This window comes from Meriones unguiculatus, chromosome 8, assembly GCF_030254825.1.
Source record: "Meriones unguiculatus strain TT.TT164.6M chromosome 8, Bangor_MerUng_6.1, whole genome shotgun sequence".
NCBI classification, from domain to species: Eukaryota; Metazoa; Chordata; class Mammalia; order Rodentia; family Muridae; genus Meriones; species Meriones unguiculatus.
The window spans coordinates 114,822,611-114,848,687 of NC_083356.1; the positions used below are offsets into that span (position 1 = coordinate 114,822,611).

Consider the following 26,077-nt stretch of genomic DNA (forward strand, 5'->3'; position numbering starts at 1 on the left):
CTTCTATTTGCTTTCTTAGTTTTGGACTCTTTTACTAACACATGTTAGGTATGCATCCTTTTGTGCAACTATTTAAAGATTTAATTTAAAAAATTCAATTATTGTATCTTCTCGTACTAATTAAGGAAAATTAAGTGGTTGGGTACCTGCTATGTGGAAGAAGCATGCGATTATTACATGTACTGTTAATCATTGTTAACAAGCTTATGTTATTGTTTTTTAGGTGATGTGTGGAGACAGAAAGAGAAACGTGTCAAGGAGCTCAGGCCATTGAGTACTTATTATTTGAATGAATTTGAGGAATCCGGTTTATTGTATCAGCTGACAGCAGAAAATGAAAAGTAGTACGGCACACATGAAAGTAAGTAAAGATAAACAAGCTAAAGATAGAAGCTGATAGTCAGCTAGTGCCTGTCCTCTAAACAAAATGCTCTTATAGAAGGAAAACATTACAGTCAGACAGCAGGAGGGTGTCATGCATACTCCCAACATCACAATTTCAAACAAAGTGGAACAGGTAGGAATAGTATTAATTAGAGGGGCAGTTGAGAAAATATGCTGGATATCTCCTCTCTTCCTTCCTCTCTCCCTTTCTCTCTCTCTCTATCTCTGTCTCTCTGTGTATGTATGTGTCTAGAGATTGAACCTAAGACCTTGGTAGGCAAGTAGTATGTGTGTTTGTGTGTTACTTATGGTTTCTATTGATATGACCAACCACCATGACCAAAAATGAAATTGGGGAGGAAAGGGTTTATTTGGCTTACATAGCCACAGAACTGTTCATCATCAAAGGATTTGAGGACAGGAACTCAAACAAGGCAGGAATCTAGAGGCAGGAGCTGATGCAGAGGCCATGGGGGCTGCTGCTTGCTGACTTGCTCCCCTGGCTTGCTCAGCCTACTTTCTTATAGAACCAAGGACCACCAGCCTAGAGATGGCACGACTCACAATGGGCTGGGGCCTCCCCCATCAATCACTAATTAAGAAAATGCCTTAAAGCCAGATCTTATGATAGAGGCATCTTCTCAATTGAGGTTCCCTCCTTTCATATAACTCTGGTTTGTATGTCAAGCTGACATAAGACTAACCGGCACAATATGTATATACATATGTACATAATGCATGTACAGACATACATAAATTATATGCATGAGATTCTACATGAATCATTTGAATGTGTACATGTTATAAACAAAAATGAAAATCCCAGCCATTCTATTTTACCAGTAAAGAATCAGGAGTCAGGTGCTGTGGTGAAAACCTGCTAGCTCAGAGAGGCAGAGAAAGCTCCTTCCTTCGAAGCTCAGGTCAGAGAAAGCTCTTGGATTATAGGTGTGTGGTAGGCCTGGGTGAACCACATCATAATTACTGGTTTACAATAAACAGAAATTTCTTAGATTAAAGGTGTGTGATAGAGCTCGACCACACCAAACAAGAAACAAAGTTTTTACAACAGGGTTCACAATTTTGGGGTTCACAGTGGGATCAAATATCCTGCAGCACATGTGAAAATAATAGCAGATAGTGCTAGCAATGATAACATTCTCATGGCGCATGCTTTCTTGAGGGATATATGCAAGGCAAGTAGCTCCTTTCAGTTTAGATTCTCTCATGACTGTCTAGTATATATGGAAGTGGGCTTTTATATTGTACTTTACGTTAGATACTTGTTTACTCAACAAATGAAGAGTGAATTGTTGCAGTGACTCTTCTAAGTACTTCTAACAAAGTAGTGAACAAAATAGTATCCTTATCATTGTTTTACTTTCTGGTATGAGGAAGCAGAAAGTAAATCATGCAGTTTGTTAGAATGTTACCTGTAAGACTTGAGCTGTGGAGAAAAGAAATAGAGTAGAGCTAGGGCTTGGTGTGTTAGAGCTTGTAATAGGAAGTTGTGAAGGCAGGTCATCAGCCATGTGAGGAGAGGCTTCTTAGAATGTTCCAGAAAGTGGAAACAGGAAGTGCATCGATGGAGCCCAGCGTGACTGCAGCAGATGTGGAGGAGAGACTTGTAGCATGTGAGGTCAGAGCAGTCACTGGGAGAGTAAGTCCATGGCTTTGAGAAGTCGGCCTGTGAGTGGTCTTCTTTCTCCTGTGTGGTTGATAAGCCATTGTATTGTTTACTGGGACATGGAGTCAGTGAAAGGGAAGATACACTTTTATTTAGTTACAAACACATGCACACATCCCTTCCACTGCTCCACTCGCTCTGGGCCCTTACACTTCTTTAAGGAGACAGATAGACTGAACTCCATGGCCTGTACGCAGCATGTGCTTATCAAAACTGCTCTGTCTTTTCCACTCCCCAGGGTGTGAACCTCTGGCCTGTGTGCTCAGTAGACAGTCGGCCTCCTTTTACTTGTTTCCCTTGGCAGGGGCTCAGGGGCCCTCTCAGTCGATTCTTCCCTCTGTTGATCTGAAATCTGCTGCTTTTGATTTATGCTCATTAGTCTACAGTTAATTTACCGCGGGCTCAGCAGGTAGTTGACAGAAAGTTAAAAGCAGGCATCAACAGGGGGAGGGAGACTTGTGAGAACTCTTTTGAACCTTATGCAAGCACTCACCTTTAAACTGACACCTTTACAGGGAGAGGAACATGGAACCCTTCTCAGAATCTTCCTGGTCCCCCTGTGGTCCTTATGGCTCTTCTGTGCCACCACACTGGGCAAGAAGTAGGTGGCTTTAGTCAGCGTGTCCTTCCGACTCCATGGCCAGTTGTATCCAGTCTGTGCTCTTCACTCATTTGAATTAGCCATTAGCAATTCACTAGTGTGGCCGGAGCCAGTCTTTCTGTCCTCCCTGAAGACTGCTCTGAACCTACTAGAAATGCTCTGAGACTCAGCTCTTTGCTCCACCCACCTCCCCATTCTGCTCTCTTAAGTCCTTAGACCAAATGACTGAAGACTTACCTGATGTTTGCTAACAAATTTGGAGAATTTTAAAAATAAATTTGACTCTTTCTTTCTTAACTATTGCATTGATTTAATCTAAAACTATGACAAGGGAATTTATGTTCTTAATATTTGGATTATACCTACAAATGTTTTTCAATTAGTGACCTTCTGTCACCACCCCATCTGCACACAAATCATCATCGTTCAAAGCTGTGGGCCACGGTGATTATTCCCTCCTGACAGTCTCCAGTTAGTATTACTGTAATGTGCCGGTTGCTTGTTACTCTGTCATATTTACATAATCCTTCTGATTCACGACTTCTTCACAACAGCTGTTGCGGAGATGTGTTAAAGATCATTAGCACAGAATTGAGGCTGTCTTCCTAATGTAGTCAAAATAATTACCTCGCTTGTAAAAGAAAATGTGGATAACTACTGTTACCTGGCTCCCCTCTGTGTCTGCCTCTATCTCTCACATACATGATCGGATATGTTCAGTACAAATCTGGGTAAAATGTCTACACTAAACAGAACTAATTTCTGAGTGTGAAGATCTTCGGTTCCCACATCTTTCCTGTCTTTTGTGTCCCTCTGAATGACTGCACAGTTCTCATGACTAGCTCATGAGAAATAATCAGTAAATACTGAATTCTGTGTTATCTGTTGAATTTGGTGGATCTTGTGTGTTTTTGACTTAGGACGTTTTGAGGTATGGGGAATTTGTGGGATGCAGGACGCTGAGGCAAGTGGAGCAGATTCTCTTGCAGTGGGCTACTACTTCAGCTTGGGGCTTACGGTTTTAGTATAAAGTTTTGTGGGTTTTTTTTTTAAGATTTATTTATTTATTATGTATACACAAGATCTCATTATGCACCAGATCTCCTTATAGGTGGCTGTGAGCCATCATGTGGATGCTGGGAATCCAACTCAGGACCTTTGGAAGAACAGCGAGTGCTCTTAACCTCTGAGCATCTCTCCAGCCCCTAGTAAAAAGTTTTATAGAAACTGTATCATACATAGCAAACAATTCCGCTTCGTTTTGTTTCTTTACTTTTTAGGATGTTTTGGTTGTGTTTTAGATGAATGGAGGACGGGAGGTGGCTGCTCCCTGAGGCAGGGTATTTTGTTGATTCTGCCACTGTGCTGCCTATAGGAACCTTGGCTGCCTAAAAGTCTCCACTTCCCACAAAGCACAGGAGTGCAGAATTACAGATGTATGTCTGCATCCAGTTTTTATATAGGCCCTAAGACTTGAACTCAGCGTACCAGGCTTACACAGTTAATGTTTTTATGCTTTGACCCATCTCCTCACCCTCTATTGTGTTTCTTGGTGAAATCTATTAAAAAGAAAGAAAGGAAGAAAGAAAGAAATGGATAAATAATCTTTTGAGACAGGACCTGATGTAATTCAAATGGGCCTATAGTTGAGTCACAAAGAAAATTTTTTTTTTCCACAGACAGGGTTTCTCTGTGTAGCCTTGGCTGTACTAGACTACCATTGTACACCACGGTGGCTTCGAACTCACAGAGATCCACTTGCCTCTGCCTCCCCGGGTGCTGGGATTACAGGTGTGGGCCACTGTGCCTGGCAAGAAAGAATTTTTTTAAAACCCAGATTTTAAGTAACATGAATTAGTCTTGTGTTTGAAAAATGTTTTGAGGGCCAGCAATCTTTGCTATGCTGTGTAAGCCTGAGAGCCTGGACTCAGTTCCTGGGACTCATGAAAGGAGAGAATCGACTCCCAAATTTGTCTTTTCACCTTTACATGTGTCCCATGGAACATGCATGCCCACACTCCCACTCATACACACCATAGACTGAATAATTAAGTGAAATAAAGATTTTAAGTAATTTCTAAGGTACTGCCATCTTGCTGATGTACATATCACTGTGTATATATTTTCGACATGACCAGTTGTGAAACATTCCTTCTTCCTTTTCTCCTTGGAAGCACTCCTCAGGTCATGACAGAAGGGAGAGCCACAATTCGCACCGCCGGAGCTCCTCCCCAGAAGACAGGTAACTGTTGTCTGTGTGCCAGGGGTGAATTTTTCTTTTGAGGTTTGTTTGTTTGTCTGTTTGTTTTTTGAAACAAGGTTTCTCTGTGTAGCCCTGTCTGTCCTGGCGCTCGTCCTGTAGCCCAGGCTGGCCTCAGAGATCTCCTGCCTCTGCCTCCTGAGTGCGGGAGTAAAGGCGTGCACCACCACCGGCCTCCTTGCTTCTTAGTTTCAGGTTGACATTGAAGTGCTGTTTTTGCTGTTATGGCTTGCTTATACATTCACGTGACCTTTTATAGTTAGCTTTTTACTTGCATTATAGTATAATTATATTAAACTACCCCCTCTAGAAATAGTGCCAGTGATGTGAACCATGCAGTCTCACCAGCACGACAGCTGTGCCGCTTACTACATGAGGGTCACTGAGATGATTCCTAAAGGGAAGCGCCCTATGCCTTGAGCACTTTATTCCTACTCCGCTCTGCTTAATCTCTCTGGGCCCTTTACTTTAGGAGTCGGCTGTGACCACTTCCTGCCCTCACCAGTCACCTGCTCTTTGTCAGCCCCAGACACATACAGTGTAAGGTGATTGTAGCCATGTATACAAAACACAACTTATATTACCATATAGGCTTATATTTAATTTCTCTTAATGTTCTCTGATTCTATTGAGTTTTAAGGGTCAAACAATAGATTAATGGGATCTATCCTTATTTTTCTATTCAGTGTTCCCAGTACTGCAGTTTCCAGAATAACATCTAGTGATTAAAATGTTTGGGCTAGACTTAGGTAGAATAACAGTGGGATGTTATTGATTGATTGGTCTCATTTGTTAGCATGGCTATAAGTAAGTATTTGTAAAGTAGCCTCGTTCTGCCTGTTATGTATAATTTCCAGACTTGTTTCTTCACCAAGGGCAGTGTGAATCGGGATGCGTAAATTTGGTTATTTTCAGGAGTTGTTTTGCTCTGCCCATGCTGGAAGCTTTTGTAATTCAGACTGTGGATAGGTGCCAGGACAGTGAGCTGTTAGTTAAAGCAGTTCATTAAGATGTGCATCATTGATACCCAAGTATAACAAGTATATTCCAAGCATCGCAGTTGTTTTGAGTGTATAACGTGGGTTTTCTTGTGTGTTAGACATGAAGAACAAGAACGGTCTCCCCGGGGTAGAGATTACTCAGATTACAGCCACTCAGACCACGAGCGCTCCAGAAGAGGGTACGATGACAGCGGGGACTCACGGTGAGTGGATCTTAACTGCAGAAAAGTAACGGTTTTTTTATATGGTACAAATTTGCTTTGTTTTGAAGACTGGGTCTCACGTATCCTGGGTTGATCTTGAACTGAAAAGGTTGAGAGTGACCTTGAACCTGATCCTCTGACTTCTACTTTCTGAGCTCTGAGATTGCAGTGTGCACTGTCATGCCCAGTGGTTGTGGTGCTGGGGATCTAGCTCCGGCCTTTGTACATGTTAGTAAGTTACAGCCCAGCCCAGATTGTCTTTACTTTGTATAATGAAAACAGCGATTAAAACAATCGAGTCCAGGCTTCTAAGAAGGGCTTCATGTGAATTAACTCTTTAGACAACAGGTGTTCGCAGTAGATGCTACCTGTTTTAGGGCTGAAGAAACTCCTGCCTAAAAATGCTTAGTAATTGATGGTTTTGAAACACAACATTGTCAAGCCCAGATATATCTGACCTTTACCAAGGTGTTTGAATGTTGTACTCTGCATGGATTGCATCCTGTCATTTTACCTAGGAACTACACTAAATGAAAGTGGAGGTTTTCAGATACAGAGTGATTTTTTTTTTTTTCTATAATATGGCAGAGGAATACTGTGAGTGAAATTCCTGATTTATAAGGTTGTTTTTTCCTAAGTAAATGGCTTTTATTTGAGTTTTGGAAAATTTGTCTACTCTATCTCTCTAGGCAACAAGTTTTCTGATTGATAACTGATTCTACAGCTTGTTCTTAACTTTGCCTCTAAACGCCACGGGTTTCTGTAACCCCGGACTGAGGTTCTGCTGCATTACCCTTTGCCTTTGGTCCGGTATAGGAGTATAAAGTCTCATGGCCCTCAGGCATACTGTGAAGCCAGCAAACTAGGTTTTGCTTCAAATATCAAAGCTAATACTTGAAAAATGTCATGGATGTTTCAGTTCGGCTAGCATCTGCACACTGAGAACAAGCAAGGTCACTGTAGGGAAGGGACTGCCCGGCTGGGCCACCCCAGCTTCTCCACAGACACGGAGCGCTAGGGACTTCTATAGTTCTGCTGTGGGAGCATGCCACACGCAGATGGCGCGGAGTTTGCAGTATCCCTCTCGCCCACTAGTTGGGGGTTATATTTGAAATACTTTCAAGACAGTCTATTTTTTTAAAGTTAAATGAACAAACTGCTCTCTGAGGAAAGAGCAGACACCAAGAATTGTCTTTTCTAAGTTCCTTATGTTTTTAGAGAAAATAAGCCGAGTTTTGAAAGGTGTTAAAGAGAAGATGAATACTTGTATTGAAGGAGAGTAATCGTTACCTTTAACAGCATGAAAATAAACTCGTTTCTTCTGTGTTCAGTTTGCCACAAACCAGTGTGTGTTAATTATCATGCCACTCTTTCTCCCACTTAGAAACTTAATATTCTCCATCATCTCCAGTGTAAACATCTCACAGGACATTGGTTGGCTTTTCAGAGTTCAGTCAGACTTAGACTCGTTTTAATTCAGCTGCTGCCATGCTGGATTCGTCAGGATTGTTGGATGGTGTCACCTGGTCTGGACGTGCTCAGGTTGCAGCACGTGGGCTTCTCTCAGTTGAGGAGTGTCATCCTCCGCCAGCTTGTTTCCGGGGCAAATGGCAGCTGAAGCCTTAGCCCTGCGGTGACGGATCCTCTTCCCTATGAAGCATTGCTTCACCATCCTGCACCGTCCATCCCTGACACTCGCACTCATTTTCTGTGCAGTTCGTTGTAAGAATGATGTTATGTTTTTCCACCCCCACTTGCCCATCCCACTTCACAGAAGTAGGAACCGAGAAAAACGCAGAGAGAGAGAAAGAGATTCGGATCGGAAACGGTCCCGGAAATCCCCATCGCCTGGAAGAAGGAGCCCGGAACGAGCAGGAAAGCAGAGTTCTACTCAGGAGGAGCCTTCCCTGAAGAAGAAGAAGGAGGAGCTGGACCCGCTGCTCACTCGCACCGGGGGAGCATACATTCCTCCCGCCAAGCTCAGGATGATGCAGGAGCAGATCACAGATAAAAACAGGTGTGTTGATGGGCGGCCTCTCCAAAGCAGAGACAGCCTCACGAGCCGGGGATAGAGGAGTGTCGTCAGCTTTGCCCGTTAAGAATGCCCTTGGTTTACCGGGACAGAGACCAGGAATTACAGTCCACTTGTCTTTTTACTTCAGAAACTCCTTTGGAACATTGTGTACTGATTGCTCTGATATTAGCTTTTAAGTTTTTCATGTTTCTGTGTGTGTGTGTAACAGACACGTGTAACAGACACGTGCATACACACATGCATATTTGTGTCCCCACACGTGTGTATGGAAGCCACAGGACAGCTTTGAGGCACTGCCTTTTTTTTTTTTTTTCTTTTTTTTTTTTTTTTGAGACTGGGTCTCTCAGTGGCCTGAAACTTGCCAAGTAGGTTAGGCTGGCGGGCCAACAAGCCGCAGGGACACACCTGTCTCTGTCTTTTCATATCTATTACAAGTGGATACCACTGTGCCAGGCAGTTTTTACATGGACTTGGAGATTTGAACTTAGCTTCCTGTGTTTCTGTTGGTGTGTCATAGGGCCCGACAGTAGTCTTTGAAATGTAGTATTGCGAGTGTTTTAGAGACGACACCCCCCCCCCCCCTTAGTGCAAATTCGTCATCCCTTAGGCATTTTGTGTTTTTACAAAGGCATCACTGGAAAAATTAGTGAGAAGTAATCACTTTTCCCAAGCCAGTCCAAAGCAGTTTATTCAGCTGTGAAAGAAAATGTGTTACTAAATCACTTCATCTTCGGTACAGTAGGCAGTTTTAATCAGTTTTGGGAGGTATTTCATAGGTAATGGAGGTCTGTCCATGGCAGAAGGAATACGTTGAAATGGAAGAGGAGTCTGTAGGTTTTACTTTGGAGGACAGCTCTTGAGTTGGGAAAAGCCACTGGACTTGACGTCACAGTTTTCAGGAGCTGTGCTACATGCCAGCATATCTTACTGTTAGGTTAGTTACTCAGCGAGGATCTGTTTCTCTAGAGAAAATGAAGAGGGACTGGGACAGTGCGACCTCTGCCATGGGTGGGCAGGAATCAGCAAGAGTTTAATTGATTGGAAGCAGCAACAGAACATTAATTGCAAGTCAGTCTGTTGGTCTGCCCCCTTCCTCGTGGTTTCCTGGCAGGTCTAAGCAGTGTCAGTGACCTAGTACCTACCAGCCCTGTTCTCATCCTCATTGCTCCTTTTCGCAGGAACTCTGACATACCAGTCTTACATTGGTCCCTACATGGAATTCAGGCAGTTGGTTTAAGAATCTTGATCAGGAAAAATGCATTTTATTTTTATTAATCCCCGACTAAATTTTACCATTTCTTTGATTGGAAGTGTAACTATGTCGTGCAGTCCCGAACAGTGTGTCACAGATACTGTGTGATGCTACATATTGTGACCATGCTGTTTGGAATTAAAATTGATACTCGGCCTTTACTGATTCTTGTTACTTCATGTCGGAAGATGCTCACAGCACACTGTAGCAAGCATATTCTTTTCAGGTGTTAAGGTCTATTTCAGTATCTTTTGTAACCCTGTGTGTTATATGCATTTCATGAAGCCTACTAGTTTCACTGGACTTCAACAGAAGCATTGGGGGAAAGGCTCTGACTTTCTGCAGTCAAGTCACAGTTGAATTCCACAGAGAAATAATAAACGCCGTAGACTTTTAGAGCTTTAAAAGACTTTAGGCATTATCAAGTTAAGTGTGAAAAGTTCAGGTGAGACTAACATGCCCAAATGTAAATTACCAGCAGTACAGCCAGTTACAGCCGTCTGACTTCAGCTGTGCAGCTCTGGGGTAGCTGCAGAAGCAGAAGGTCTTTCAGGTGCTGCGGAGTATCTCAGCTCCACGGTCCCATGTGACTTTCTTTTTTTTTTTTTTGGCAATTTTTAGCTTAGCATACCAGAGGATGAGCTGGGAGGCCCTGAAGAAATCAATCAATGGTCTCATCAACAAGGTCAACATCTCCAATATAAAAATTATTATCCAAGAGCTCCTTCAGGAAAACATAGTCAGAGGGAGGTAAGTAGTAGTTATCTGCCTTGTGTTTCTCACAGGAAGTTTTTCAAGGAAACATAGCATCTCTGTGAGCAGTAAACATTGATTTGTGATGCTACTTCCTTTAAAAGGTGTTCGTGAATGTTTATTTGAAGTGTAGTCCTTTTAAAATGCAGGCTGTTAAGTAACTTACACCATATTGTTCAAGGTTTATAAAGCCGGTGCTTTTTGAGATTTGCTATCATGCCATAGTTTTGCACAGATACTCTAATAATGTCTCCAGTAATTTAAATCCACAAGACTTAATAATTATTAAGATATGCACTTTAATGTTTTTAGTTGACATAAAATCTTTATAAACTTGTTATTAACGATGTGATGCTTTGATGTGTCCATCCCCATGTTGTCACAGGTGTCTGGGTTTCTCCCTTAGAGCTGAAGGGCTTTCCATTGTGTGTGATGGATCGTCTTTGTCAATCTGTCAGTGGATGGAGCTCCATTTGGCTCATGTTGATAATGCTGAAGGGGGTTGCTGTGTAGCTCCGGGGCTTATAGTGTTTCCCTACCATCCGCACTACTGTGCATTCCTGTTCCTAGTCCATGAGTGTTTCCTGCTCTCTGCATCCTTGGAAACGCTCGCCTTTGCTCATTTATGGCAGCCATTTCCTAGGTGTGAGATGGTGCATCATGTGGCTTTACCCTGTCTGTGGTGGCGGTGCTGCAGCACAGTTTGTGTGGGCACTGTCTTGAAATGTCCATTTAGGCCATTTAGAAGCTTTGTAGATACTCAGAACTGGGTTGTATTGTTTATTCCCTACTAGATGATAGTTTGGATATTAGCTCTGTGTCAGACAAATAGCTTGCAGATCCTTTCTCAAATTCTGTATTTGTCTCTCAACTTCATTGACAGTTTCTTGCACTGTCCAGAAACCTTTTAAATTAATGCACTCTAATGTGTCAAGTTTTCTTGGGTTATTTGTGGCTTATCAATCTAGACAAATATCATGGAGCTTCCCACTAGTGGTTCTATAGATTCTCTTTTTCTGTTTATCTATCAGTTTGGGTTGCTTTGTGTGTGTGCATAAGATTAAGGTGTGTTTTTATTCTTCTGCATATTGATGTCTGGCTTTCTACCATGGTTGAATAGACTGCCTTTACACTATTGTATGTTTTGAGGCTTTTGTAAATAGGAAAAAAAAAACCAATTAGATATAAATGTATGAATTTATCTCTAGGTGCTCTGCTCTGTTCTCTGTTGGTTTCTATAAACTTTTGTGCCAGTACCATGCTGTTTTGATTACTATAGCTTTATGTAGTACTAGGTTTTAAATCAGGTAATATGATGCCTCTTGCTTTTTTTCTTTTTGCTGAAGATTTCTTGACCGTTTGGATTCTTTTATATTCTATATTAATTTTAGGTTCTTCCTCCCTGAAAAATAACACTAGAACTTTGATGGGTATTATATTGACTTTGGATAGTATGACAAGCAGCCTGGCTTGTTCCTGATTCTAGAGGAAGAATTTTTGGCCTCTTACTGTTGAGATATTGTTACTTTTAGGTTTGTTATTTTGTCCATTATTCCAGTTCACGTCTAATTAAAGCAAAATAAGAATGAGAGATAACTGGGAAAGATGAACAATACATTTGAAGAAAAGTGGGGGGGGAAATCATCATTTTGTATTTGAACTGAAGCAACTGGTGATTTTTTTTTAAAGAAGTAGAAATAATACGTCACATATCTTTTATGTTTAAATCTGAGTGCTGTCTTGTGTGATTTCACATTACCTTGATTACAATTATTACAGAATAGGACTACTAAAGTGTACAGTGTTGGGGAGCAGAAGCTTGGCCCAGAGCCTCCCACTGCCCTTGGAGATAGCAGAGCTCTGTTCATTTTCCATGGAAAACAAGCAGGCACAGACAAGTGGCCTGGGTTGTTCTGTCTTATGTATAATCTAGGTTCACTTCTTTTCCTCCTCAGCGGTCCCTAGTATGTTGCGGTCCAGTCACTGTGCTGCTCAGAATAATGTAAATTAGCCTGCTGTACGTCCCTCTTCCTTACCAAATGCATATACAAACATGATCGTTTTCAGGTGGGTTTCCCTTCGCAGTGTTGTCACTTCATCTTAGGCCACTCCGTAGCCTTACCTCTGTTCTTCTAAAATTACACCAACTGAAGGCTCGGCCCTGGGTCCCAGCACAGAACTGTTGTTCAATGACAGGCACGCGGCAGAGACTTCGTGTGTCTACACTGTACTCTCAAGCAAGTTTGTTCACTCGACTGTTCTCTGGGTTTGGTTTATTTCTTTAAGATTTCCTACAATATATTTTGATCATGTTTTTTGTCTTCCCCAATCCTTATCGTCTAATTAGATGAAATGTGAATAGGAAAAGAGGAATTTATTTAGAGAGAGGTTTTTGAAAAAATTATCCTCATGTTATTTTACAAAAAAAAAAGCACAGTTTTGTTTTCATAAAAGCATTTTTTAAAATTGATTACCAAGATAAACTCTTTTCCCAGCAAAAGTAAAGATTTAGCTTTTTCTGTTCATGACTAGGGAATGCTTTTCCTTGTTTTACGTATTTTTCCTAAAGTGATTGACTGACTCTTTTTTTCATGTTTTGAATAGAGGGTTACTGTCCAGATCTGTTCTGCAAGCTCAGAGTGCTTCTCCAATCTTCACCCATGTTTATGCGGCTCTGGTGGCAATAATCAACTCAAAATTCCCACAAATTGGAGAATTAATCCTCAAAAGACTAATTCTTAATTTTCGGAAAGGATATCGAAGGAATGATAAGGTGTGTATGAGTGGCTTGTAAGTAGACTCACATGAGGTTATTGCAGTAAGCCAGCATCAATAAAAGTTAAGTGTGCGAACTTCTGCCCAGGAGTGAGTGCCTTCATCGTATGCCTCATGTAAACTGCTCATCCTTGGCATACCTTCTGTCACTAAGAGGAGAACTGACTGACTCCCAGCTTTCATAGCTACTGCGTGTGTGTTACTGCTGGATAAAAAGTTACCCCTCTGTTCGCTTTTAAGGAACAGGGTAATCCACTGTAGAGTTTATTGGCACAGGAAAGTCGATAGCTTTTGGGTTAACTGTCTTTACTCTCACTTTTCAGCAACTTTGCCTGACTGCTTCAAAATTTGTAGCACATCTTATTAACCAAAATGTGGTAAGTAATTATCTTCAAAACTTGGTGGGATTCAGTGGCATAAGAGCATGGTCTTGATGGCATTTCCCTATGTCACAGTATTGATCATCTTGGGTGAGATTTCAGTTGTGTTTTAGATGCACCTAGTGTTCTTGAATGTAGAGAAATCTGTGTGCTGTAAGGTGTTTTGTCAGACTGATGTGACCCAGCAGTGTCTGTGGTTACTGAGCCACAAGTTATTCCATATAGTGTTTAACTAAGTCCTCTTTTCTAAAGAACTAACTCTGTGTCCCCTCCACTCCTTCCTCTGCCTGTTGCTCATGACGACCTAATACATAGGCAGTGCTCAGTGTGAGCAGCCTGTAACCAAGTACATCAGGGCGCTAGAGGTTAAGGGTGCTGACTGGTCATCCAGAGGACCTGGGTTCAATTCCCAGCACCTACATGGCAGCTCACAACTGTCTTTAACTCCAGTTCCAGGGAATCCAACACCATCATACAGACATACATGCAGGCAAAATACCAGTGCATGTGAAATAATAAAAAAAAGTCATTTAAAACAAAGTGATAACAAGTACTTCAGTAGTCATGCATGTCTTTTAGGTTGTTTGTTTGTTTGTTTGTTTATTCACTTGTTAGCATATGTCACCTGTTAAATGTTGTACTGACTTCCTCATGGATATGCATCCAGTTGCACGGCAGAGCACGTGAACTAATATGTGAACACATTTTTCAGGCCCCATGGCTATTCATCCCTTGCTGTCATCCCATCACCAAAATGGATTCTAATGTTTGGTCCATCCTCCCTCTCTCCTTCCTTTCTTCCTCCCTCCCTCCCTTTCTTCCTCCCTCCCTCCCTTTCTCCTTTTCTTTCCCATTCCTTCCTTCCTCCGTCCTTCCTTCTGTCCTTACTCCCTTCCTCTCAGGATGGCTATAAACTCACTGTGAAGTCAAGAATGACCTTCAAATTCTGATCCTCCTGCCTCTGAGTCCTAAGTGCTTGGACTGTGGCCATGCACCATAGTGTCCAATATTGAGGATGGATCTTAGGGCTTCCTGCATGCTAGGCACGCATTCTGCCAATTGAGCCACATCTCCAGTCCCCATTAATTGGTTTTAACTTACGTGTTCCCTAAAAATAAATATGGGAAATTTCTGTTGTGGCTACATATTAATTTTTACAGATAAAAAGTTGAGGTAGACTTATTTTTATATAATTTTGTTAGGTTTTGCTGATTATGAACACCTACAACAGAAACTACATTAAACTTCATTAAAAATACTAATCACTATTAAAAATTAAACTTGACATAAAGAAAAATTTAACTTAATGTTATACTCATATTTAGGGCCAGTTTATGAAATATAAGAAATTAAGTAATTGGCATCCTTTTGAAATGCGTGTAGTTTTATTTCTTCCTCTCCTTTATACTAAGTGTTCCCGAGACCATCATAAACTTCACTTACAAGTACATAGTTGTGAAATACAGTAGAGAGAGTAATTTTGATCTATTTTAAGTGCATATAATGTTTTGTTTGTTTTTCATTTTTTTATTCATCCACTATTCTGTGGATTATATTTGCCTTCTATCCGGCCTTGAAAACACAACTGTTTATGTTCCTAGTCAAGGATTCTCACATATGTATCCTCATTCTTACTGTAACACCATTTACATGGAAGGGTTTTAGCACACTCAATCTTACTTCTTGAATACCAAAGTGCAGTTCTTGTCAGTCTCTGCTCTTGGAAATCTTTTACATTTTAACCTAATTAGTTGTTGTATGATTTAAATAATTGCTTACTTAAAATCAGGGAAACAGTTAACCTTTCTGTAACAGCAGATAAGTTTTTCTGGTTTTGAAATGCTACTAGTTTATTAGAATCATTACCACCAAATAGTTGAAATATTAACTATTTTTACCTTTCTAGTTAGATGTAAAGGTTTTCTTGCAATGGTTTATGACTAACCTCATTCCCCCGTATGCGCCCCTTCAAAAGCAGTATGTTTCTAATTTTGTGCATTGTAAAGGTACTCTCTTAGATTGAGGTTTAGATTCCTCCCATCAACTCAGAGAAGTACCTAGCTCATCAATGCATATGGAAGGCATCCTATGGCATTGCCTTCCTGTAAAATTGTATTTTAATCAGAGTGGTTTTTATAAGTGTTCGTTTTAAAAGTTGATCCAGGTAGGAAGTTCCACAGCTGAAGAGGAAGTATCTGGGCTGCAGCTCAGTGGGCATGTGCTTGGCTGGCATGCTTGAGGGCCAGGCCTAGTTCCTTCCCAGTACTGCCACCAAAGAGTACAAATCAATACATAGATAAAAAGGAAATAGTCATAATTCAGCATCAGTAATCTTTTAAGATATTTTATGACATAATTTTTACATAAGTTAAGGACTATTTTCTGTTTAGTAGAATTACATAGTAGATTGAATTTGGAGAAGATATAAAACGTTGCCATCATGAAAAGGATACCAAAAAAAAAAAAATTGAGGCTGCAGAGATGGCTCAGTGGTTAAGAGTACTTGCTCTTCCAGAGGACCTGAGTTCCATCCCTAGCATTCGCAACTAGTCCAAGGATCCAGCTTCCTCTTACTTATAAATTAAAATACATCTACTTGTAGACATAAACCAGATGCTTCTTTCTGTTCAGTGTAGTGAGTTAAAGAAATTATAAATTACATGGTGAGATGTATAGAAAAGCTATTATATACATTGTAATCATTATGGTATACTACTTTATGCTTAAAGTGGCAGGTCAGTAGTGTAAAACTATTTGTCTCCTCCTGTGTCACAATTCATTAAGGCACATGAGGTTCTGTGCCTGGAGATGCTCACGTTGCTGCTGGAGAGACCAACAGATGACAGCGTCGAGGTAGCTATCGGTTTCCTCAAGGAGTGTGGCCTCAAACTAACCCAGGTGTCACCAAGAGGAATCAATGGTAAGTACACATTCCCCTCTCTGCAAGGCAGAGTTTCTCTAGTCCTGGTACTCAGTCTGAAGACCAGGCTGGCTTTGAGCTGACAGAGATCCACTTGCCCCTGCTTCCCCAGGGCTGTGATTAAAGGCTGCACCACCACTGCCCAGCTTGTATTCTTACCTATTCTTATTCAAGTGTTAGAGAGCTAGTTTTATTGTCTTTTCTTTCCTTTTAACTTCAGCTATCTTTGAACGCCTCCGAAACATTCTTCATGAGTCTGAAATCGACAAACGAGTCCAGTACATGATTGAAGTTATGTTTGCTGTAAGGAAGGACGGATTCAAGGACCACCCTGTTATTCCAGAAGGACTTGATTTAGTGGAAGAGGATGATCAGTTTACACATATGCTCCCTTTAGAGGATGACTACAATCCAGAAGATGTTCTCAGTAAGCCGAGGCCATGGGAAGCAGGACGTGGGTACCAACATGTCAATGCAGGAATAAACACCTGACTTCTTACTTATTTTTAAGATGTTTTCAAGATGGATCCTAATTTTATGGAGAATGAAGAGAAGTACAAGGCTATTAAAAAAGGTATGTAAATTTGACAAATAGCATGGGTCATTCGAAGCAAAGTAGATAGTTCCGTGAAACTGACAGGAATGTCAATAGCCCTGACTGTCCCCAGACAGAAGTTCAGCCCCAGTGAAGCCTGCTCTTCGCTTCTTCACGTGCTAACTCTTTGTAGTTTTTCTTAAAAGCTCTCTGTTGCCTTGGGGTGGTTCCTTCTCTGCTTAGACTTTTGTTTCTTAAGCCCATTCTTCCTTTGCTTTTGGACTCCTTTCCCTATAGTTTCCCTAAAAAGGGACTCCTCCCACCTCCGGATACCTGCTATAATTTCTTTCTAGTGTAAACTTGGGAATCCCATTAGGGTCTAGGCAGTTGGCCAGTACGTGATTGTGCTTTTTTATTACAGTAGTTCTCAAGTTCTGTGGGTTTGAGTCCTTAATAGTCTTTAAAAGTAGACTCTGAAGGGCTTCAGTCTCTGCGAGTTATATCTGTCAGTATTTTAATATTTACATATTAACTCATTTAAAAATAGTCAACTGGTGTACGTTAACATAAGTGACATTTTTATGAAAATCATTATCAAGCAAAGGGACTTAATTAGGAAATGGATCCTCTGTCCTTCTGCATTCTGCCTGCTGCAGCTTGTTCTAGTTTCATTTATATAATGGAGTTAGAAAAGGGGCGAGTATTGTGATAGTCTTTGCAGATAAGTGTGTTATTCCTCCTTGATACTACGACAATATTTAACTGATAGTAGTTTCTTAAAAGTTGATTTCCATTTGAAATCTTGAATGGTATCACTGAATTTTCACACCAAGTTAAGTGTTAAAAATCTTTCATGTATGTGTCACTTCTATTAGATCATTACATCATGCCTCATTTTGCAACATGTTAGTCATTTGGAACATCTTGCTTCACTGTGTTTTATATATATATTAATATATAAATTTATATATATATATATAAATATATAAATGTTATTAGCACATGAACATTGTCCAAGTCAAGCTAAAGTGTTAGGAGAGTATCAAAACTCCCATTTGTTAACGTTGCCACCTATCTCCGCAGAAGTTTGTCCCAGTATTGGGAAGCTGTTGAGGGATAAATACAAATTTTGTAAAAATTAGATTTGCTCTTACAAACTTAAATTCTATTATGGTGGCAAATACTGTTTGTATGCTGTTTTTGCATGAGAGTGTTAATTGTGTTACATTTGAAAATGCTTGTCAAATAACCTAAAAATATCTCTAGATGAGATTGCCCATTTTTTCCCAAATAAAAATAAAAAGAGTTTCTGCTTTATCTTAGGCTCAGACAGTTACCCCAACCATGTCCTTGCGGTAATCACCAAACTGTCCATCTGTCTGTGCTAAATACAAGTGCTATATTGTTGTTCAAGTATGGAGATGTAATATTTTCATCCTCATCGGGGACATTTATAATCAAAATAGGCTTTTTCTCTTACTGTGGGTGTGGCAGAAAGCAACGTGGACTCCTGGTATATCTTAGCATTTTGATTTGCTCTTAGATTGCAGCAGTCTTAACCCCCATCGCTCTAGACTGCTGTTATAGCAATACAGTGAGAGGGCAGATAATACCTTAGAATCATTAGGAAAGTAGTGTTGACCTCACAGACCATCTGACAGGTTTCAGTTTCCCCCAGGGGATCATAGAACATTCGTTGAATCGTTGTTTTATTCATCTAATGAAATCCAGTTGCCAGTGCCTATGGAATTTGGGGAAGCTAATTCTAAGGAGAGAGAAAAGAGGGTGATGTAAACTATCAGACAGTCCATTTGACCTTCATCTTTAGGAAAACATTCCTTTGGAACTGGCATAAAAAATGACCGCAGCAGGGAGTGAGCCCAGCTTTAGTAATTAGCAGCTTCGCGTGACCCAGGTGTACTTGTGTATTAGGTTTTACAGCATTTGGGAAGACAGCAGGAGTACCTGTCTCCCTACTTTTGAATACTAAATAGTTTCTTCTTTTCAGAGTCTGTGCTCTGTTGCATAATCAGCTAAACACTGGATTGTTTCTTGGAGTTGCACTTGCTAGAAATGGTTTTAAGATTTGTATGTCAGGTAAGGGCCAAATGGAAGCCCTGCAAGCTTAGCAAACGATTGTTCCTGCAGCAGGAAATTCTCCACTAACATTCAGTGTGTGGTTCCTGATTTACACTGCTTTGCAAAATATAAAGAAATTAGAATTTTCTAAAAGTGGGTTAAAACTTTGTATTAAAACTTCAGTGACTATAATAAATGAGAAAGTGCAGTTTTGGTCAGCTCTAACAGTACCACTGGGCAAGGTATATAATTTTAGTCTGTGTCTTTTACACTGTTGATGTGGTCTTATGTGATCTTTCATGTATATTCATTTAGATCTGAATAAAAGTTTTATTTTAAGAAGTAATAGTGATGTTTTACCGATTTTCTTAAAGGTATTTAAACTTCTATCATAGTTTTATGCAAAAAAAAATTTAGATTAGTTGTAATATTCAATTTAACAATTACATGTTTTAATTTAAAGTGTTCATTCTATTTGCTTAAAGTGAATACAGTAAGTTCTGGAATGATCCCCCCTTATTCCATATTCATTCTTAACTCTGCACACTTGTGTTCTGTATCTGGCTTTAGCTTTCATTGTAGACTGCCCTCTTTCTGAAGATAGCATTTAAACTTTGAAATGCTGCTTTGAGCTCCGGTTCCCCACCCCCACCCCGGTGCTCTTGCTCACACAGAACATCTTGTGCCTTTTCTTCTTTTCATCTCCTTGTTCATCTCAGGAGATATTTTACCTGGCAAAGAATAACATCAAGTCATTTTAATTGCTTTCTTGCCATACATAACCTGAGGCTTATGTGATTTTTTTTTGGGGGGGGGGGCAGGTAAACAGTTAAAATTAGATTTGTCAAAATGAGAATTAACTTATGAAAATGAGGTACATGTATCTAGCTCATTGATTTTGTTTTTTTTTTTTTCTTCTTAAACTTACTTTGCTTTGTAGAAATTCTTGATGAAGGAGACAGTGATTCAAACTCAGACCAAGAAGCTGGAAGTAGTGAAGATGAGGAAGAAGAAGAGGATGAAGAAGAAGGAGAAGAAGAGGAGGGAGGTAAAGTGTGGTCTTTCAAGTGTACTGTAAACACTCTAGGATTACGTGGCTTTCGAGGTACTACTCTAAAACAGCTTTCTCCACTCCCTGAGAAAGGGTTATGAAGAGCGCAGTGGTAGTGAGTGGATGAAGACTCGGGAGCCCGTCCACCACCCTGTAGGACAGAACACTGCGCCCACAGCAGGACTAAGCAAGGAAATTCATTTTTTCCTAACAGCATTTAATTTGGTATTTTAGACCTTCACTTCTAAAGCTGCATTCATGTTGAGGGCGTGTAATTTATGTCACCTTGGCAAAAGTGACAGATGTGAATGACCAGATAGTTGCTGTTCTTTTTGGCAAAATAGAATGAGGAGGCCAGCAACTACATTTGTACAGAAATAGGCTTGGTGTTCTTCCTCTTCAGCTCTGATTTCATCACTTCATAGAAAAACAAGCTCAGACCTTTACTGTGGTTAAATATCAGTAGTATAGCAGCATACATAAACCACACATTATTTACATGAATTGCACTTCTAGAAATATTACAATGTGTCTTTCTTTTTTATGCTAACATGTCTTAGAGTGAAGTTGTTGTTGTGCAATATTTTATAAAAAAGGTAGATTGGATTTTTCCACTGTCATCTTCAAGTCATCTAAATAGGTGTATACTATATTTTCCTTGAGAATTTCTGTTTTATATGGAAATACTGTTTAGAATACATATGATTATGTATAAGTCCATACAGTCCATCCACTTAGTCAAATCTGTTTATGCCTCTAGAAGTAATATCCACTGAAGAATCAGCTGGGACAAAGCCTTCTGTAGTGTCTGAATGAGTTAGTAATACAGAGACTGAAATAGCGTTTGTGGCATATTTGTGGGCCCTGCTCTAACAGTGATATGGACACACAGTGGCTCATAAACTTTGCAGACGCTGATTTGCAAAGGAAAAACGGCATTGTTGTTATTACTGAATTTGATTACAGAACAAACATTTATACTTTTTTGTTTTGTTTTGTTTGAGACAGGGTTTCTCTGTGTAGCCTTGGCTTTCCTAGACTCGCTTTGTAGACCAGGCTGCCTCCAACTCAGGGCAATTCACCTGCCTCTGCCTCCCTGAGTGCTGGGATTAAAGGTGTGTACCACCATGTCCAGCTAAACTTTTATACTTTTATAATGTTGTGTTTAATTTATTTCAGGACAAAAATTAACAATTCATGACAAGACAGAAATCAACCTAGTCTCGTTTCGCCGTACAATATATCTTGCTATTCAGTCAAGGTAAGATTCTTTAGTTCAGTTTATCTTTTATTTTTATTTTGGCTAAGAAAATAAGCAGGATCAGTGATAGAGTTTAGGGTCTGAGGACAGAAAAATCAGACAGCATTTCAATATTCTCATAGTGCTTGCCTCACTCTGTCCTGCACCCATGCTTAGAGTTCTCAGCACATTTGTTCTGTTCTTAGAAAGTAAGTTGTCTTTACTTACTTAAAACTCCTAATTGTGTTACCAGAATAGGTACTGTTTTTCTTTTTAGTGTGCGGTTTCTTATAGCTAAGCATTAGTAATTAAACCTTAAAAACAACCAACTCGTTATTAAAAGCTATCACAGTATTTGTTAATGAAATCTAATGTTTCTTTTTCTGTGTGGTTTTTCATCCTGATTGTAAGTTGAGGTGCGTGGTTGCTATGCAGATACAGGTGGGTAGAAATGGAATTGTGAGTTATACTTTCGAGGTTTTGAAGACTCTTTGAAGTAGTATTAAGAAGTACCAGGATATCATGAAAATAAAACTGTTTTCTTTGAAGCCTCAGTGTTTAATTTGAAGAGAAATGCACTAGAATGTTAAATGCTTAATCCATCTGTTAGTTTGCATATGAATCAGCCTATTGATTTACTGGGAACATGTTTACATTTCATACAGGCTGTTTTCTCAGTTTTGGTAATTGCTAGATTCTGTATGTTTCTAATGAGTATGATGATGTCATAGCAGTAACAATTCAAAAGTAGGAGTCATCTTGTATTTATTGTCCGAAAACTTGAAATAGAGTAATATTAAACAGCAGAACACTGATTAGAAAAAAAATTTTGTCTTGATCTTTTACTTTGTCTTTCACATGAAGAAACTACAAATTTTCCATACAAATAGAAGTTGAGAATTTTCTTAATTTGACCTCCCTGCTGTTCTTTTCTGACATCCAACATTAGTCCTCAGAAAAAGGTCATTCTAATGCTGGGAAGAATGTCAGTGCAGCCCTGAATAACTGTTTAGAAGAAACCCTTGTTTAAGTTGCCTGAACTTTGCTAATTTCTAAGTCACAGAAATTGCCAAAATGAAAGCACTGAGACTCAAATGGCAGCCACTTATAAACAGTGGTTCTTCCTTGTTTTTGCATCTACAGACCTTACATGACAGTGTTAAAGAATATCAGCCTGTACATGCCAAGTTATTTTTTTCCCAGTTATATAAGACAGTGGATATTAGACTTAAAAAAACCCATACACATGTTAGAAGAAAAAGCACAAGTGATCAGTAGACACATTTTGAAGGACTTAGGTATGAGACCCTTTAGTTATAAGCTCTCATTAAAATGCTAGTCATCAAATATCTGGACAAAGATGCTGTCATTGGTCATCGAAAGTAGAAGTAGCCTAACCTTTTTTAAGCAGTGGTACTGAGCTTTGCATTTTACTAGATTCACAAAATCATTATGGGCAAACTCTTTACCAAAAGCCTTTTGGATACAGGAGTCAAGGGCTTTTGTGTAGAACAACAAAGGAAACAAATGGGTCATCACTACCTAAAATATGTGGTCAAATGTCTGGTTTATGCCTCCCTTGAAGATGGAGTTGATGATGACTTGCTAAGAATGTAGGAAATGGTCTGATCCGGGTCAGCTTGGAGAAGATAAGTAGACCACGTAGAGCTCTGCTTCTGCTCTCTTAACTGAGAACAGACCAACCAGCTCAGGAAACGGCTCATTACATGCCAGCATTGCTTACCAGAAGGCAAGGGAGAAAACAGACCATCGGGCTCAGCAATCTTCTTTACCCATTGAACTATCCTATCCTGCCAGTCCTCGTTTCACACACATGGCCAGTGTTCTCTGTTGTCTGAAGTCTTTATAGCACCCAGGATAGATGGGATGAAGTGACTGAGTCAGATGGTGTGAGGGTCTTTCGTGTAATCACTTGGGGGAATCATGGGATTTTACAGGACTAAGAATTAAACCTAGTTATGCTCAGTCTTTATCGCTGAGCTGTCCTAGGACCTTACTTTAAGAAATCTTGGACAGGTAAAAGTCAGTATGACCACTGGAACTATCTAGGACTTGGTGTTTTAAATCTCTTTTCTTGTTCACTAGTCTGCTAGTGTTCCTTTCCTCCCTGGTGTTTTAAATCTCTTTTCTTGTTCACTAGTCTGCTAGTGTTCCTTTCCTCCTGCTGTTGTGACTCCTAGATTACTCTTTTATTCTTTTAAGACAGGGTTTCTCTGTGTAGCCTTGGCTCTCATGGACTCACTTTGTAGACCAGGCTGGCCTTGAACTCACAGAGATCCACCTGCCTCTCCCTCATAGAGTGCTGGGATTGAAGGTTTGCACCAGCTTGCCTAGCTAATTACTGTTTTGTTACAGAAAACATCACAGTAAGCAGTTGGTCTTGCTGTGGGAGGTGACATCACGCTCCTTTTTCTTACTTGTTGATGGTGGTCTCGTTTTGCATTTTCAAAGTTGTAGTATCAGAGAGAGATGGACTCCAGTGTTCCTGACAATGTGTCTTAAATTGGACATATCAATATAATCATTTTTAAATACTTCTTCAAAATAGGCAGCATGTCAAGACCATAACAGTTCAGGAATGCATTTTTATAACCCTTATTACTAGAAATAAATTTTTAGCCACTTAAAATACCTAAAATACTCAGTATTGTTAATTCATGTAGAATTTATAGCTAATGGGACTTCAAAATCATGTTTTAAAGGAAAGCAAAAAAAAAATTTAAGCTCATACAGCTATTCTCTGATACTCAAATAAAAACAGTAAAATCTTTTTGGTTTTTCAAGACAGGGTTTCTCTGTGTAGCTTTGCCTGTTCTGGAACTCACTCTATAGACCAGGCTGGCCTCGAACTCTTACATCCCGAGTGTTGAGATTAAAGGCATGCGCCAACATTGCATGGTCAGAAATTTTTTTTAAATCACTTACTTGACATGCTTTTGATTATCAGGTTCTCCTGCTCTGGCCAAGTATTTCATTTTTGTTTTTGTTTTTTTAATAACAGGTCATGTTTAATTATATTCATTGTTATTGTTATAGTATTGAAATGTGTCCATTCTAGGTACCATATAGTATCACCTATTATCTGTTACTGGGAAGATTTTTTATTTTAGTTTTCTTCTTTCTTCCCTGCTTTGCACTATGCTGGACTGTTATCCATTTGTGCTTATAATAAGTACTCGACATTAGAAATACAGATGAACTGCAGCACTCCTTCAGAATCATGACATTGCTTTGGCTGGTTATTAGGAAGGAAAGCACCCCTTCAGAGCCAGGGCATTGTACTGGGTAGCTATCAGGAGGGTTTGAACTGTCTGCAAATGTGCAGATATATTAGCAAATAGAATCAGCCTCACATTAAAAATGCTAATCTCTTAAATTATGTAGAGGATATTTTAAATTCATCTGTGCAGACATTGTAAAATGTATCCTTTCCCTTGTAAGTTGCTTTGCATCATTTACTGCTGTTACACTTTATGTGAGAAGCCCTGTGTCTGGGTATAAACAGAGATAACTTTTCAAGTGTGTAGAGCAGCTTTTGGAAGAGCTTTCCCCTTGTCCTAGCTCATCACTGCTGAGTGGAGATGCTGTTGTAGAACTGTGCTAAGATTTGTAGCATCTGGAACAGAAGGTGGGGTTCCACTGTGCTAGAGTATCACTTACTCTTCTGTGCTGAGGTTTTTAATACTGGAAGCATAAGAAATTTGACCTGTTTTAGTTAGGGTTTTTTCCTGGCTTCTCTAAATACATAAAACACATCTTGGGGAAGCTTTTTAAGTACAGTATTTATTACAGCTTTCCCACTGAGCTAGAAAGCATAAGTATCTCTGTGTTTAATTCTTAACTACTGGGATATTGTCCAGGAGTATGGCTCACAGACACTGCTGAGTCTTGGTTTTCTCAGTGTAAAATAAGAATCAAATGTTGCTAAACCTGAGATGTTAAAGATGCATGAGCCAAGTCACAATACTATCCAATCAAGAAGCAGAGGTTGCTAACTTCAACGTGGATTTATAATTGTTAAATGAATAAAACGTTTTTTTAAAAAGGTTAGTTGCTTATAAATATCCATATAGAAGCAGTGAGTTGAGCATGGGAGATGGAGATAGGAGAGTTAGAAGTTCAACATCATCCTCTACAGCCTCAGCTACGTGAAACCTTTTCTGAAGTAAACAGGAAAAACTAAAACTCCTGGTAACATTTTAAGTTTTAATGTTTTCCCTTCATTGTTAAGCATTCTACCTGTTTGTTTGTTTGTTTGTTTTTCTAAACTTTTGAGTAACATTAATGATACTTTTCTTTTTTAAACTTAATTTCATAGACAAATACAGAAAGGGTGGATCCGGAGCATGGGTAGTTAGTTACTCCTTGCCTCATGGGACCAGGAGGTTCCCTATCTCTAGAGTTCACATTTCTCCTTTCTACTGGAGCATCAGATCAGAGCAGTTTCCAAATCCCTCACAGGGCTGTTACCATTTGTTTTGATCCAGTACCTCACTCCAGCCTAGGGTGGACCCCAAACTCAATAAAAAAGGTTTTCCTGCCTCAGCCTTACAAGTGCTGGGATCATAGGAGCTAGCCTATGCTCAGCTGCTTCTAGAATTTAAAGGTCCCTGATGCCAACACTTGGGGATTTACAACTGTTGTGCTCAGTGAGAGTCAGAAGAAGCACAATGCAATTTTGTGACTGGGAGGCCTCCTATAACGGTGAATATAACCGTTTGCTGTGACTTCGGGTTGATTGGTTTGAGAGAATAATCAGAATCAAGGCATATGCATTCTTTTTCCCACTGTGTTTGCCTTTTATAAAGTTGAGGTGTGTGTGTATTGTAAAATCTATCCTTACATGCAGTTCTTTTAGAGTATTTGCAAAGTTGTTTAAACATTGCCCAAGTATTTTTGA

The 26,077-nt window shown here is 39.8% G+C and overlaps 1 protein-coding gene across 1 annotated transcript in view; it reads left to right on the forward strand.

Moving 5' to 3' along the window:
* Window positions 1-26,077, forward strand: part of Cwc22 (CWC22 spliceosome associated protein homolog) — a 48,679-nt gene that overhangs the window by 11,573 nt on the left and 11,029 nt on the right. The window contains exons 2-13 of the mRNA XM_021647152.2: window positions 224-361; window positions 4,847-4,914; window positions 6,032-6,136; window positions 7,911-8,153; window positions 10,045-10,173; window positions 12,781-12,949; window positions 13,275-13,328; window positions 16,116-16,251; window positions 16,472-16,678; window positions 16,763-16,825; window positions 19,806-19,913; window positions 21,096-21,177. Of these exons, the coding sequence (XP_021502827.2) occupies window positions 335-361; window positions 4,847-4,914; window positions 6,032-6,136; window positions 7,911-8,153; window positions 10,045-10,173; window positions 12,781-12,949; window positions 13,275-13,328; window positions 16,116-16,251; window positions 16,472-16,678; window positions 16,763-16,825; window positions 19,806-19,913; window positions 21,096-21,177 (1,391 nt within the window). The 5' untranslated portion in view covers window positions 224-334. The remainder of the gene's footprint in view (window positions 1-223; window positions 362-4,846; window positions 4,915-6,031; window positions 6,137-7,910; window positions 8,154-10,044; window positions 10,174-12,780; window positions 12,950-13,274; window positions 13,329-16,115; window positions 16,252-16,471; window positions 16,679-16,762; window positions 16,826-19,805; window positions 19,914-21,095; window positions 21,178-26,077) is intronic.